The sequence below is a fragment of the Lepisosteus oculatus genome, chromosome 26, assembly GCF_040954835.1.
Source record: "Lepisosteus oculatus isolate fLepOcu1 chromosome 26, fLepOcu1.hap2, whole genome shotgun sequence".
Lineage (NCBI taxonomy): Eukaryota > Metazoa > Chordata > Actinopteri > Semionotiformes > Lepisosteidae > Lepisosteus > Lepisosteus oculatus.
The window spans coordinates 4,260,311-4,277,312 of NC_090721.1; the positions used below are offsets into that span (position 1 = coordinate 4,260,311).

At 39.6% G+C, this 17,002-nt stretch overlaps 2 protein-coding genes across 11 annotated transcripts in view; one reads left to right on the top strand and one right to left on the bottom strand.

Moving 5' to 3' along the window:
* Positions 1 to 8,413, top strand: part of zswim7 (zinc finger, SWIM-type containing 7) — a 54,466-nt gene extending 46,053 nt beyond the window's left edge. The window contains exon 6 of the mRNA XM_069184549.1: positions 6,006 to 8,413. Within this exon, the coding sequence (XP_069040650.1) occupies positions 6,006 to 6,089 (84 nt within the window). The 3' untranslated portion in view covers positions 6,090 to 8,413. The remainder of the gene's footprint in view (positions 1 to 6,005) is intronic.
* specc1 (sperm antigen with calponin homology and coiled-coil domains 1) overlaps positions 1 to 17,002 on the bottom strand; it is an 86,885-nt gene that overhangs the window by 2,830 nt on the left and 67,053 nt on the right. For 9 of the 10 annotated variants that reach the window (XM_069184540.1, XM_069184538.1, XM_069184541.1 and 6 more), the window contains 3 exons: positions 16,171 to 16,273; positions 2,531 to 2,647; positions 1,417 to 1,476 (listed from right to left, as the gene is read on the bottom strand). In XM_069184540.1, the coding sequence (XP_069040641.1) occupies positions 1,417 to 1,476; positions 2,531 to 2,647; positions 16,171 to 16,273 (280 nt within the window). The remainder of the gene's footprint in view (positions 1 to 1,416; positions 1,477 to 2,530; positions 2,648 to 16,170; positions 16,274 to 17,002) is intronic. The other variant, XM_069184539.1, reaches the window with a different exon arrangement.

The following is a 17,002-nucleotide window of genomic DNA, read 5'->3' on the forward strand; positions in this document are numbered from 1 at the left end:
TGGACATGTGTGCTCACAGGTTGTTTACGTCTGGATCACATCACTAGTTGGCTGTGGCTCGGCTTTCCCAAGCAGCAGCACAAAACGGATGTGCTGCTCAGCCCTGAATCTCCTGTATGGGGCAGGTGCCTGTGTCACATTAAAACACAAGTGGTTCAAAGGTAGTGTGTTGAGGTGTCTGCCTAAACCTCTTCATTCGCCTCTGTGTGTGGGCAAAGGTTCATAGCTGCCAGCAGAGACTTCAAAACTATTTTAGAATAGAAAGAAAATAGTATTCCTGATAATTGGTAAAGCCTTTAAAACAATCAAACACCACTCAGTTAAAAAAGAGTCTTTTAGACATCTAATAGGCCATTTTATTTAAGAAGGTTTTGGATTTTCCTTGCCAAAGCTCTTGAGTGTGATGCATTCTAGTATCAAATGGAAAGGAAGTATCATGGCTCTAAAATCCCCACCTAGCTTCTTTTGTGAATAATAGGTCCATCAATAAACTTTATTTTCCTAAAGGTACTTGGACTTTGAGACAAAAACCTATAGCAAGCAATCTTTTAAGAATAGATCTTTGACACCCACATTTCAATTTAGCTTTTTTGTTATTTAATAATAGGACAGATACTACATACTACAGTCATGATTTATATAATCTAAACACAGTAATGTGAATATCTTGCATTTTGAAGATGTCTATTTTCTGCAGCAGCATAACTTCTTAACTGCTGTTTCATGATCATAACTGCACATCTGCAAGTAATAAATCAGCTTTGCATGTTTAAATTCACTGCAAAACAGTGTAAGAATATGCACATCTGCTGTATTTCTTACTCCATGTCATGCTAATTTATCCCCAGAGAGGTTAAGAAGACAGAGACAGTGTTAGTACTTCCAGGAACCATGTGAAACCTTGAGCAGCAGGGGCCTGAGTGCAAACTACTATGGCCTCAAGTCAGTTCCCATGAACTCTTCAATGTGAGTGGATCAGAGACAGTTGTGTTACACAAAGGGTTGTGGGAGTTGGGAACAAGACACTCAACCACGTTGTTGCAGCCGATAACCTGGGTTCTTGCAAGAAACAGGTGGATGAGAGCCTCAGGTCAATGTCCTCATGTTTGTAACATATATAGTTTATATAGTGGAAAATAACTGATCTGCCAAAGTAACACCACTTTCTGGTTTACCATTGAATAGAGGTAGAAAGGACTAATTTATTTGATAAATAGAAAAGGTTGGAGCAAGCAGACATTTTTATTCATTTTTGCTAAAATTATCAAATTAATGCTATTGGAATGGCCTGTCCAACACTACTGCCACTTGACAATGATCAAACCTACTATAGAGTTTCAGGTTTCTAATTGGTATAGTCTTTATCTGATCTTAACACAAACTGCAGCAGAGTGCCTTGAGTCTTGCGGAACTTACCAGGGACGGTTTGATGCCAACACTTTCTGCTGCTTGGAAAGCCAGGGTTAAATTTCTGCTCTGTGAAAAAAGAAGAATTATGTGCACCACTGACACATTACATACAGACATTTGGTCATTCACACTGACCGAGGTGCACCTTAAAGATGTGGCTGATGTTTATAGGTCTGAATATAAACATTCTGGTATTTATGATGAACTACATGGTGAAAAATCTTTCAATTAAATATAATAGTAAACCAACAATGTGGGCTACTGATTAATGTTTTATTTTCCAAAAAACTATTGGGAATATTTTAAAAGTTATGTGCTGTTGTCTACCAATACAATTTTGTTTGTGGAATGTAATGACTAATCATTTTAAAATAATCAAATGAAAACCTCTTAAATATTTGAAAAGGGACCATTATTTCATGCTACAATGATGTACAGGTAGCTCTTTGTTTTGTAGAATAATGTGATGAATAAAACATTTATTTGCAAGACATTTACATTGTGCATTCTCTTTTATGGCTTTCTTTTCACAACACATGCATCTGTCTAAATATTTACCAACACAAATGCATGTCAGCTGCTCATGGTACTGTGAGCAGGAGGAAAAATAAGGGAACACTGCACCTAGACTGGTCTTTCATATAACATTCAAAGTGCTCTCACAGCAATCTCCACATGAAATTCAATTAACTGCATACTAAGCCGTTGGTTACTTCGAAAAGGGCTTCGGTGTCCAGAGGTACTTGTTGAGTCAAATTGTAGTGATTGTCTTAAAAACATGGTGGCATAGTGATGCAGTAGACTGAAGTTGAGACGAGTGTTGCATAAATAATATTAAAAAAACTTTACAGTATGTGCATGTGAATGACGGTGTGGTATGTCTGTTGCCTTAAAAAAATCAACACAATCTTTCATTTTTATTTACACCCAGCACAGTGCACGTTAAAACATTTACCACTGTTTAACTGAGTAGGAGTAAACTGGTAAACACGAAGGTGACTCATCATTGTTCCCTGAAGTCGTCCTTGGCAATAAATTAAGAAAAGCTAATGATGTGGTGTGAAAGAGGGCAAGGGCAAGGGCCGAAGCAGCTGCAGCAGTGAGGTGCAGGGGTGCCCACCTTGTCCTGGCTGAGGAGCTCCTGGTAGGGGATGTGTGCTGGGAGGTAGGTGTGCAGGAGGGCACAGAACGCCAGGCCGTCGCTCCAGCTGCTGCTGAAGTTCGTCACATCGATGTTCTGCCAGGAAGACAGGGAGATGCAACAGAGGTCTGAACACATGCACCCCCCATTTTCCAGCTTTAGAGTGGCTGTAAAACACATTTCCTGACTGCTGGGAAAAAAGTGCCGTGGCACAATGAATGCAATAAAACATGAAGCGATTGTTTTCGTAGCTGCTCTGCTCAGATGTTTTTTGGGTGGACTGGAGCTTCTCTATTTTAGTTCCATGTTTCTGGTTTGAAAACCGCTCTTTTTTCATTATGGTGTCTTAAATCAATGTTGTTCAAAGTCCGTACACAACCGAGTGCAACACAAGCACCGTGAAACTACGGTGGTTAAATCGGATCATACAAGTGTACACTTGACTCAAAATAAATTACAGTTTGTTCCAGCACCTTCTGGGACACAGATTACTGCATTTACCTTGAAAAGTTCATTTCAAACTCCATATTATGAAAACATACATCATCGCTGAATACCCTTGTAAAGCACTAATGCTTTTTTTCATAGCAGCCAATAAGACTAGAATTCAGCATCTTTGCAAACCAAACATATACAGAAGATACCTAAATATAAGAGTTTTTTCTCCTTTGGTCTGAGATCACTTTCAATGTGATGCTGATTTCAGGTAAATGAAAAATTGCATCATGAAACAGGGCTCAGGCTAACAATGTCATGCTCTTGATTGTTCACGGTCTCATTAACTATAATCCATACCTAATTGTTGTGCTGTCATAGATACCACTATCACAAACAGTACCATAACAAACTCCTCTTCAAGGCAAAAGTGGATTAATGCAAAGCAAATTCTAAGCATATACAACATATAAATTAAAATTAAAGCATAGTCATTTTAGAAACAGTTTCTATCCCTTATCTATATAGTATTTTATTTTGTTAGGGCTTAAGTAATCTCTATATAACTGTTTATAAATTTGTGAAACAAAATGATTTTCATCATAACATTCTTTGGCAAATAAAATGATCTCTGCACTCTTTATCACCAGAACACGGCACATGTTTAAAAACACGATCTGTGTATGTTATCCCTCTAATTTAAAATCCGAGATGGGAGAGATACAGACAGTGCTCCAGAATCATTCAGACAAAGTGACAGAAAATCTGTACCTAGGTATTCACCTTGAATAGACTCTCTTCTGAGGTTTGTTCTAAACACCAACAATCAAAGACACTTTGTGTGTGGAAAAAAAATTAAAATCCTCTTTATCTGTCAAAAACTATAAAATGGCATTTCAGGTTCAAGTCAACTACCAAGACATTGCAAATGGGTGAAGTCCAGGTAATTTGGGGAATCAGGCACATATTTTAGTAGCAATCCCAAGATTACCTGAGATAATGACTTGAAATCCAGGAGACTCTTCTACAGTAAACTCCACAGCAGGAGTATCTGAGAAAGGCTGAGACCGATTAAACTGTGCCCTTAGATTTCACTATACAGTGAGAGATAACAAGAGTATCAGTAAAACACAAATTTTAAAATAAACTGAAAGCAGGAAGCCAGAAATAATTGAATTATTGCCCATTTTGCAAACTGCAGCTGCATCAGTCTGGACTGTACTGGATCTCTTGGGTTTGTTCAGTTACTCTGTAAAGGAAGGAACTGAGGCTTCAAACAACTTCAGTTCTGATAGTCTCGATTTCAGTTGTGGTCATGAAGATTTCCTATACGTGAAAACTTTTCTCTGAAATTACATTTGAGCTTATCTGACTAATTCGATCTGTGGAAGATCAGCGGGAAAAGTTTACCGGCCTACCAGCTACACTTTCTGGTTGCAGTTTTTAAATGCAAATCAGAATGCTGCAGACGGTCTCTAGTCTTTTTAACCTCAGTATGACCCTGCTAAAAATACGAATAAAACATACCAGAAGGTTATGCTTTGGCGTTGTACAAACAAATGCCAGGTGTGTTTTGGGAGTGGGGAGAGTCTGATGCCCTGGCGTCTCTGAAGCAGTCCCTGCCGGCAGTGGGCTATTTCCTGACTCTCCTGTTCTCTTGTATCCACTGCCAGTGTAAATGTTGGGAACTGGGATGGGGGCCAGGGCTGTCACTCCGGGGTATTGCTCAGATGACTCTACACTCATTTGTTTCTTTTCATTTCTTATGTCTGGTTTCAAGGCCAACCTCATCACTTTCTTTTCTCCCCAAGAGGCTGAGGGGAATGATGCTATACTCAGGCCTCCTTCCTCCTGAGTGATGAGGTCGGTTGATTAGTCACAATTTAGAAACGGGCCCAGTTTCACGCCCTGTCCCAGCAGAAACAACATTAACAGCACACTAACCAGGATGTTGGTAGAACACAGTGCAGCTTACAGTACGTTTAGCATCTAACACCAGAGCCACATTCTCTTAACAGGAAAACACGCTAGTTTGACCTATTGTATAATGTTATTTATAGTACAGTCTTTTGCAAGCTTCAGAAGTATAAATGACACCGAGTGAGAGCCTGAAAAATTCCGATTCCCATTGCTGCTTTTGAACTATTTTTTAACTGTTAACAATTTCAAACACAAGAATACACAGGATCTCTTGGATGTTGTCACGGTTGACTTTTGGGTCATATCTCCTGAATATGGGTCGTTAGTCCTTTGCTAGGATCTATGTCAAGATCCAGACTGAAGATGAACAGGCCCAAACTTGGGATAAATAAAATGGGATTATTCAATCCTAATTTTCTAACTCGGATTCTGACAGAAATCCCAAATTCGGTACTTGCCATCACTGGGATCTGTGTCTCCGGATGTCCTGTCCGGCACCCCCTCAGGCAGTTAATTTACACGAGTGCATTAATGCTTCTTGCTCATGGCTGTCGCTAGACTTCCAAAGTATTCCAGAGCAGTTCTATTCGTCCATTACTAGACCGCTGATTCAGAGAAGAACACTGGGTTTTCAATGGGTTGAGAAGAGATAATGGATTGCCTTCAGCTATTTAAGGAAACTATAACAGCCTTTTACTGACAGCGCCTGAAAGAAATGCCACAGTAGGAATGGACACTGGGGCTGTATGGCCTTTTGAAAGGTGATGGAAAACGACAGTGACTAACCTATAGAAGAAGCACTACTGATCAATGTCAGAACAATGAAGAGGCACCAGAATTAATTTCCCACAAGTCAGTGGCAGACCGCAGAAAACAACTGCAATAATACTGGGAGTTATTAATTGTATTGATACCTTAAAAGGAATTGGTTTGACAATAATTTAGCTAGTCATGTAATGAAACTAAGAGAGAACCTCAATCTTGCACAGAGAAAAAGCACGTGAGAAAGGCATATGACACAATATATTTATGAGTGGCCAAATGAATGCTACCTATTAAGACTTAACTGCAGGAATGTACTGTTTTGGTTGATGTGAAGGTGCTGCAGAGCAGTGAGGCTGGGCTCTGGAGCACGGAGGAGCTTCCTGGACACTCTGGCTCAGGGGACTGCCGCGAATGTTAAAACAACAGAGGACATGGCTACTGTGCTGGGACAGGTCTCCCAAAGCAAACACAACATCAAGCACCAGGAAACGGCTCCTTCTCCACTTCAGAGGAAACGCCAGATGCCGAGAGCGGGGCGGGGGGCGTTAGAGATTTTTGTTTTGTTTTGGATATTTTATATAATTTCATGAGACTCCACCAGGTCACAATGCATAGCACACATCCATTGGCCTAACCTGGATTTATCTCCAATGACACAGAATGGAAACTCTTAGTAAATAAATACATTTTCTATCTGTCCCTTACAAAGTAGGCACCTGCTTGACAATTATTGATAACTAGTTTCAAGCGCTCCAGATCACGGCAGGTCATACCACATTGCCTGCTGTTTGATAGGCTCTCGGAGTATTTTCTACACTGCGGGTTTAACTGCTTATAATAGATGTGGTACATGCAGTTTTCCTGGTGCTTGGAAGCTTAACAAGCTCTTTTTTTAGTCGGCTCAGCAATCTGCTAGGCACCCACTGCAGCTCAGGGTCATTTCAGTTCAGGGCATGGCCACAGGGCAACAGCAGAGACCCCACGAGCAACCAAGCTGGTGCCACTGAAGACAGTCTAGCCCCCCACCCATTCCATCAAGTCCTGGAAGTGGCCCTGACTCCAGTTATAGTCCACATCTGAACCCTGAGAATCTAAAATATGCACTTATACACTTTAGTCCCTCTCTGAGTCAACTCAGGGTCATGTGCTTCAGAACATAGTCAAAACACCTTTTTGGCACCATGCTTCGACAGTTTCCAGCACCTCTCTGAATGTGTACAATGTGTGATGTGAAAAAAAATATTGGACAAATGTCTGCATATTCTACATGCCCTTTCCACCGACTCTGGTTTATTACACCAAAGTAAATGCATATGCTACAGAACAAAATATGTATTTCTTGACCGTTCTTGTGTCGAGGTTTGCAAAACTAAACATAAATCTGGAGAAAAACACGTCTTGACAGGATTAATCACTCAAAAATACTGCCCTCGCAATGAAATCCCTTTAAAACTTGGGATTGAAGCAAGTGGATTTTCACAAATGGGGACACATCGGAAGAGCTGAAACTGGTCTGCAGTAAGCTCAAGCACTGTTCCATCACGCTAAGATGGATCTCTGCCTGTTAGCATCTTTGCCAGGTAGGACAACTTTTTTTCATTTCTTCATAATTTATTTTGCTTTTGTTAACCACTGCCCATTATCTGGGGGCACCAGAAGATTCCCTGTAAATGTGTCTTTGGAAGTTTCCCTTTTTTACTTTTTCACTTATAACCAAACGGAAACTGAAAGTAAATGAAGCAATAAACAGGTGTAAAACCACCTCTGTGGGCAGCCACAGTCTGAATTATTTCCTGTTCACTCTCACCCAGCTGTGCATGTATACTGCATGAATATGAGGGCCTGAAAATGTTTAGAATGTGCTTCTAACACCTTAACATGAGCATGCACATCTTAAAATAAGGCTAATAACAGTGTACAACTCTCAGGAAGGTATCTGTGTGCAACACCCGACATGAGCAACCTAAACCTGGACCAAGTGAATTAGTTTGTCAATTCTGGAGATCACTAAAGTGTTCTAGACACCCATGTGTTAACAGCATTTAAAATGACATTTCTAACTAAAAATAAAGGAAAAATAAAACCATATTCAAAAAGAAGCACTGAAAAATTACGTTTAGCTTCCATCCAAACAAATGCATCAGTGAATTTATGAGATGTGCAACAGAGCCTGTATTATTAATTGGGCGTTTATGGCAAATATCAAATTTATCATTCTACCTTATAAAGATGTGCTGTACTGCTAGGCTTCATTTATCATCTGAAGCAATTTGGGGTATAAAGTGAATTTTGATTTAAATTTAGTTCCCTTTTTACACAGCAGCAAAACAAGCTCTTTATCAACATTTTCAATTTCATTCTGAATAATTGGCAGAGAGGCATGTGGAGGTACAGAGTCCTTTGTGCTAATAAAATAATAAAAAATTGAACATAACATTAGGACATTAATAATACATCTGACAGACTGTTGCTTTCTGATGTGCGACTTAATTTAATTAATCGCATCAGATTAAACAAGCATAATAAGATCCTTTGCCATTTCTCAAAACAATTGTGGCTTCTTGTAAAGCAAACGGATGACAGCTCATCTGGTGTGTGTTTGTTCATGAAGGAGGAGTCCAATTAAAGAACCATTTACCACATGTGGAGAAATATTGCACCTACAGAGTCCTGACTGGGTTCATCCAATTTCACACACGCAATAAGCAGGGCACACAATGTCCTAGTGTCTCAGCTGACAGCTCTGAGTGACATGCTCACAGCATAAAAAACATAGCTCTTCCAAACTCAATAAGGTATTTTTTTTTAAGAAACAAAGATAACCCAGAGCTTATCCAGGATACTAGAGCACAAGATGGGCCTACTCCCTGGGCTTGGGAGCCAGTTCATTGCAGAGCACTCACAGGTACAATTTAGAAATGCCAAATCAACCTTGCCTGCATTTCTTTGGAAGATGGAAGGAAACTAGAACATCTGGAGAAAACCCACATGAACACGGGGGGAGCATGCAGACTTCACCAAGCAGGCATCCCCTTCTTGCATCAAACCCAGGATCTAGGATCTGTGATCTATCAGGGTAACAGCCTAGTTAATCGAATCCTACTTATTTATATATGAAAAAGTGAGCTTGGAACTTGGAATGAGAAAGACCAGGAAATGTCAAGCGTCTGCTTTCATGATGTGAGCCAATTTTTTTAGAAAACTATTCAGGGATCACTGAACATCTGTTTGGAGAACGTTAAATTCTCATGTTTCATGCATCACTAACCACTGTTCTCCCATAGTCTCTGGCTTGTCTCATGCAGCAGTTACAAATAATGACTTGTTCCTCTCCTTTAGTATATGAAGTGGTAGCAGCTGCTTCATTTTTAAGAACACAGCACTTAGTGTAGCAGTTATTATATAGTCATCTTTCGTCCTATACAGTCATTGCAAGAGCCAGTTCTTGTTATTTCTGTACCCAAGCTCTTGGGATGTTCTGCAAGCCAAAAACAGAGCATGATTTAGCTGGTCTGGAAAAAACTAAACTAAAAAGAAAATACAACAAAATTAAATAAAAAGATCCACCTAAATCAGGCGAAGCTGAAGAAAGTATTTCAACACAATTACATACTCTTATGTTGGGTGGTTTGTATACCTGCTAATATTCATTCTAGTTGCACTTAATTACTTAATGCTTTAATTGAACTAATAATTGAATTAATATGTTGAATTTTATGCCACCTATGAAATACAGCAGTTAAAAGGAAATTTCCAACATGCGCAAAGGTTAAAAACAGTCAATCAGTTTGAACTAATCCTATTTTACATCAAGAGTTCAACTGTGTAACTGAGAATTTGGAAGAAACGCCAGCAGGTATGTGGGCATCTAGGACCAGGACTAGAAACCTCTGTCCTTAATAATAGGGAATTTATCAGACATCTGACAAATAGTCATAACCGTTTCTCTACAGAATACAGAAGCATTAAGGCTTGTACAGCTAAACTAAATTACATTTATTCTGTAATTTAGAGCACTACAGTATGTAGGATTTTTTTTGGAATATGTTGGAAAGTTAAAGGCAGAATTGTTTTGAAAATGTGAATGAACGTTTGCAAAGGCAATCGGTGTTTGCACCTGTTTTTTTGACAACTGACTTATCAGTTATCTGTTACATTAACTGTTTTGTTAGACTGTTGGCATAACTGTGTTATGGCATTCATATCCCTAACACAACATTTTTAATTTGTAGAAGAAATATACTGTGTTTTATTGGGTATATGTTATACCGCGTTTATGAAGAAACACATTAGCATAAGAATTAACCATTTCCTGAATTAATGTCTTGTTAAATTTTCTTTCTTTTGAACTTTTTTATTCCTCTCAACAAAAACAAAGTGCCCCAAGGCTGCGACAACTCTAGCTCACCTAATCTTGACTTAAGCCCGGAATCAAAATTGAGAGGCAAGTAGCTGGTATTCCTTAACTGCCTGAGTGCATGTGATCATCATAGCTAGCTTTCATATTACACAGGTAAACAAAATCCTGCTGTGTCTACTGGACCACAGCCCTGAAGGTGCCAGACTGTGTTGATCAGTTCAGCAGTCGGTGCAGAATGCAATGCACATGCATTCATATAATGTTACCCATATGTCAACAATGAATCACTCTTTTTGACTTAAATAACAAGTCCGTCTGATTTCTTCCGACTTCACCAGGACACTGGATATAGCGCCAAGCCAGGCCCTCCATTAGAGCATTTTTTTGACACCGCACTGGAGCATGGAAGTATGTTAAAAGTAAATAAATCAAGAAATCAAACAATGCAGATGGGAATTTCATTTCCGTTTTGGTTGAAATCAGAGTGAAACAGATTCCCAGCCATCAAAAGGTTGTCCTGGAGGTCTGCCAGCGTGAAATGATGATTGGCTTGCAAATAACAGTACAGTTTCAGATTTTGCCAGCTGAAATCTGCCCCGATTCCACTAAGCGGCTTTCTTGACCTTCCATGTTGTTTTGTGACGATGCGGTAATAATACTTTCCTATTTTTCCCAGGGCAGACGTCCCACTGTTTGAACTCGGGGATAAGGGCTGTGTGCAGGAACTCCAAGAGAGTCTGGTGGTTTGACCAGACATCCTCCTCTCCAGCAGCAGTGTGACACAGGTTTCAAGCTCTCTCTGCTTTCTCAAGCTGCTGGGGGTCCCAGACTCTTTCACAGCCCTCTGACTGTTTGTGTTTGTTTTGTTCACATTTCACAAGACATAAAAGTCTCGCGGATGTATTTTTCCAGACTGATAGAGCCAATTCAATGAACTTCTCTTTTGTACTATTTTCATTTTGACCTCACAAAAATCTCTTGTTTTGATAAGAATGAAAAATGTACAGGAATACATTATCAGACAGCTTTATCATTCAATTTATTATTTTTCAATGTAAGTGAATCCCAGAACATCTGTGGGAGGGACAGCCCAGGAGTGTCAACATTGTAGAGTAAAACAAACAGGTGAAGTTCTGCAATAAAAATATTGCTTGTATAAAAAAGATCTCTTCCCTTGTTCCTTTTTAAATACTTCAATTTATCACATTCAAGTTATGAGGCGTATGAAATTAATGTAATGTAAAATGCATCCTACCTGACAACAGTGCAATACAGAGCAATACAATACAATGAATATACAAGGCAGGGCTGAAGCATATTTGATTACAGAATTATGGATTAAGTTGACTCTCATGTACTTACAGTAACTCTTGTAAACAGTGGAATCTAGCACTGCCACCTTTCCACTTTTGCATCCTGGCTTCAATTCCAAACTGGGGAAACATCTATGTGGAGTCTGCATGTTATCCATGTGTTGGCATGGGATTTTCCGGTGTCGCAACTTCCACACCTTTCATCACATGCTGCATGGTACCCTACTGATGCTTCTGAACTGTCCTGTGAGCTTGAGTGTGTGAGCACTCTGCCTTAGACTGGCCATCTGTCCAAGGTTTGGTACTGTTTTGCACCCTGTGCTTCTGGGGTAGATTCCAGGCTGATACAACTTTTACCAGGAACAAGTAACTTTGTGATAAGGAACATAGGGAATGCTTATTCATGAACGCTATAATAGTTAAAGTAAGCTATAAAAAAGCTTTTGCAATGTATTAATAAAAAAACTAATAATGCCATAATAATGAGTAAAAACTACCAACAATAAAAGTAAATTAATTAACATGATCCATACTGTATATTATTAAACCAGAACAGACAGGGTTCCTATAGAGAGACTCTGCTGGCCCTAAGTAACAACTCATACAGTCTGAGCATTAAGCTAATTATTTTGTGCTGTCTATGTAATGTTTCAATTTTAAAATATTTGTTTTCAGATTCATATTTTAACAGATATGTTTAGAGTTAATTGCCTTATAGTACTGTTAACAATTGTTATTGTAATTAATTGGAGTTCTCAATTGGCTATTACATTGTTATACACAAAGACCGTCAAGCCTGCTGCAGGCAAGCATGCGGACAGAGGAGCTGAACATGAGTAAAACTTGTATACTCAGATGCTATTAAATCCTGGGCCTGTTGTCATCAAGGTGGAAAACCCTTCAGGTGAGGCAATAAAGAGATCATTACACAGGGGTAGAAAATGTGTTGGGAATCTCCCATCTTGATGACGCCCCTGCACCCCATTACCCATTTCAGCAGGCTAAGTGAATTACGTGCAGAGACGTCAACATACCAAATGGGTTATCCCCATAAAGGCTGTTCTCGGTTTGATGAGGTGATTATTGACCACCGATACCACATTTCCTTCAGTTGTAATCTGAGAGGGAATGACTCGAAAGCTGCCGAGCTGAAGTCAGACCCAGATCAGCTCCTCTCTTCCTTAAACAGACGTACTGCATCTTTCATTCAGGGTAGGTATTTTTCAGATTGATTTGAACTCGTCAGTATGACTGGGAGCACAGCTGTCCCAGGCGACCATGATAAATCTCGATAATTCATATCCAGAGATACAGCATCAGACTACCACTTATAACTCAATGGCAAAAACAAATCTTTGCCCCACATAGATATTGTCTTTCGCAGTAGGATCAAACTGTAAGCATTGATTCCAGCCCTACAGACAGCAGCACCACACCTTTTCCACTAACCCAGTACATCACGTTCTCCTTTGTAAGACCACAAAGCTAGTCAACACTTTTAACCCTAGCTTAAAACGCCAGCTGTAAATCACTGTGCAGCCGGACGTCACTACTGTCCAGCACTTACCATGAATAATTAACGGAATTAACTCATGACGGCTCGAGTAACAGTGCAGAGAGCTCATGCCTGGTGAGTGCACCAGTATCTTACACATGTGACATCAAGCTTTTAATAGCATTTGACCAGTAACAACTGAGGAAGAAACAACAAAGAAAATAGAAACAAGAACACTGCCATTATTTGTCTGATGACTGTTATTAAAGAATAGAATAATGTCCATTGTCAGAAAGCTGCTCTCCACAGAGCCAATCCTGGAAGCTCAGGGTGCAAGGCGGGACTGAAAGCATATGACTGGACAGGACACCGTTCACTTGCAGAGCCCCTGGGCAAAGGGACCATATATGAGGACACTCCATTAAACTGTTCAGGAGCCGAGAGCAGCACAGGTCAGCCATAGAAAACCTGTGCTAACGTGGCAAGAATTTCTAGCAGACAGAAGGCAGCTTAGACTGGAAATGTACTTGGCACCCTAAAGCTGGGAGGCAGTAGGTTTAACTTCCCCACCAAAGGGGGCATTGGGTCACGTTTACATGCACATATTTAATATTTATTTTGTTAAGTGTGGACTGCATGAGAACAGAAAACAATACATCAACAAGTAGATCTTCTCATCAGACCAGAGTCAAAAAGTTAAATTTGCTCCATTTTTTTAGCAACATTTTCAATACTACGATCGCAAGCACCCAGTCCAAACCTTTTACTTCTTCAGTTTCCATCGTCAGGTAAGAAGCTCTGCTCTGAGCAGATCAGCACTGCTGCAGATGCAACACTGTTCATGAAAAGGCAACCAAGCCTTCAGCAGAGGTACTGGTAGCGGTAACAGCCAACAAGGTGAAAAGTTAATCCATTGTTTTAAATATATATATCCCTGTTTTTTTCTAAATCATTCTCACAGGCTTTCAGCGCCGGAAAAGAAATATTGATTTTTACACAACCCATTTCCGCAGCCCATTTAAGAAGAACTATGCACAAGACCTTAAAATATTTAATCATGCAAAAAATTCTAAAACACTTCAGCTTTCAAAACCTTATCCAAAAAAGTGCAGCCATAAAAAAACAGTACACAAATGATTAATTCTAGATCCCAGATAGTTCATAGGCGGTACTATTTTTTAAATAGTAATGTTATTCTGTCAATGCTGAATATTCCAAGAAAAGGACGTATATTCCACAAGGACAAAAAGTCCTGTCAGCACACGTCTGCAGCATGGCTGTATGGACAAGTATTGATCCTGGGACTTGCTCTCAAAGTAACTAGTAGAGACTCACAATTCTTCGAGCAAATTAGTCTTACAATGACATTTTAATTGGAATAGGGGTGGAGTGGTGAGGGGCAACCCACTGCCACACCTAGAAGTCACAGACTAGGTCACCGCGTCAAGAACATCTTCCTTGTTTTCAGCATCGCAATTAAGATGCTTACTGGTAATAATAGCTCCAGGTGAAAGACCTATTCCTCTAGTCTTCTCTCATGCAGGGGAGGGCCATTAATCTGTCTCTGGAAGAGGATCGTGGAGCTGTGCATGTACACAGTGACCTCAATGCTCCACGTGGCCACTGCAGTGACGATGAAAGGGCCGATACCAACACTCCTGTCTTGGAATTAGTCAACACTTGCTGGAGCAGATTTTCTCCATAGTATCAAGAATATAAAGGTAGACTGAAATGTACAGGCACAGGGCTATCTCAGCACACAAACCATACTTTTTAAATACATGTGCCACTGGAGTGCTGGAGGTGTTAATTAACGGCACAGGATTAACAGTAAGATATTTACTTTGCATTTATAAACGCAATGGTTTTGAAGGGACATTTAATTATTGCCATATTAACCTTAGATAAAATTGATCCATTAAAGAGATATGTTTTTTTACTCATAATCAGAAAAACAAATTTTGTGTGCATGTATTCAGAGCGTAACCTTTCTCTAACAATGAGCCATCTTGGAATAATGTTTTATCCATGCTAGAGTCCCCTGTGAATCCTGCTTATTACAGTAATAAACTGTGATTAGAAGTTTAATTTCCATTGTAGCTGTCTGCACTGTCTTCCGATGCCTGAGAGCACATATCGCAATCACAGCAACTGCAATCCCACATGCAGCCATGAGAACCAAAAGTATCCCAAGGAATAGTAAAGCAATGTCAGCTATTGACGAGACGGGCTTTAAACCTTATGTTAACTTCCTCTTTGTTGTCAATTTGAAAGCCTGGCCCAAAAAAATTAGAGAGCTGCTGAGGAATGTCATACACTTTACATCCTAAGCATAACCAACAAATCAATTGATGATAAATCAGGAACAATGTCATTGACATATTTTGATATACAGACATCACTCTAACAAGGCTCCACATTTCCAATAGGGCTCCTTCTTTGGCACTTTGTCAAAATTAGGTTATATCTATCTCTTATTGTATATTTTTAAGTGAGAACCAAGGATTTTGCAGGATTCAATTTAATCTAAATATAAGATGAGTAATGCTTATAAAAGGACAGATATAGCCATAAGGGCAAAGTTCGGACAGAAAATGAGTCATAACGTAAACTGTATTGCACATAAATACTTAAGCAGTATAAAAAAAAGGCATTGGCACCAATAGTTGATTGTCTTTTGGCAAAGAATTATCATATTGCTCTCCAGTGTGACATTACGAGTAGCCATTTATCTTAGCTTAAATCTTTGATTTAAAAACCCACTCTAAAAACACTGTTCTGTAACACACACATTGTACACTTTTGTTTCCTGTAATTAACATCACTTTGAGAGCTTTAGCACAGATAATCTTCAAATTGTCACAAGCAGTGGAGACAGAGAACGCACAATTTTAAAAAGAGCTCTATAAACAGACCAGTACTGGGTCACACAACCAGAAGTGAAACATCCTGGTGTCCGTGGCCTACTTACTGTCATCTTGACAACACCATTAATTAGTTAATCCCCAAGATATCCTGTACGTGTGCAGTTTAAACCACCACAGACTGTCTGAGCCATTGTGTGCTAAGTTCAGTTTATTGATGGGATCTTTTATCATCAGATTAAGGAATCTCCTGTCTAGTACCAAGGTGAATGTTTCTTCCTATTATTCCTAACCCCACTGCGGACAGCGTGTTAACTGAATTTCGTGATCCAATGCACGATCTGTGTAAAATCTTTGTGGCCTTTTTCAGACCACAACAGTTCACTGCAGTCCTGGTTCAGAACGACATAATTCCAGACAATCGCTGCTGGAAAGGGTTGGTTTGAGTCTGACCCCCTGTCTCTTACCGGATAGCCTTCTGTTTTCTTCTGGCACCACTTCAGAAGAGCATTCCTCTTAGATCCTCCATATTCTCTAGCAAGTGCAGCCAAAGGGTCCTTTCTTTCCACACTGAAATGGGGAACAAACATTGATTTGACACGGCTGGAAAGGCATTCAGTTTTAGCTTGCAACAAATTCCCAGGTTTGTTTATTTATAGTTTCTAGCTGTGTTGCTGCTTTCTGTTCAACTGAACCAAATCTCAGGAATGCACTGCAGCGGAAACCGACAGTTTCTCAATTAACAGTGCAGCAGAATATTAGTTAACAGTTACCTAAAGATAGCAGATGGCTTCTTATGGGGGTGAACATTCTTCACAGCACAGTCTGAATTAAGTTTTATGAACGGACAAAACAGAAACTCGCATTTGATTTGTGAGGATGGTGCTGATCAGGATTTTTCTTTCATGAAAAAATTACATTATAACCGGCGAATAAACTAAGTGGTGGTGTGTAGCCACTGACATTTTGACCCAAAAATTCTGACTATAAAAAAACAATTGATGGTGAGTTTATGCAGTCCAGCTGTTTTGGCTGCTAATGTTTGGTTAGACTCCTCCCAATTAAAAGCTGAGACAAGAAGGGCAATCTACAGCATCTTAAAGCATGTAACTATAGAATCAGGTATGCTGTGCTAGGGTTCACGGTGGTATTGATTAAAGTGTTTAGCATTCAAAACCAATACGCAAACAAGAGTCACAGGTTGGGAAGGTGACAAATTAAATAGGAGTCAGAACAGTGTGTACAAAGTAAAGGAGCATTCAGTCTGATCAATTAGTAAGAGAAGACAGGGGCTGCTCT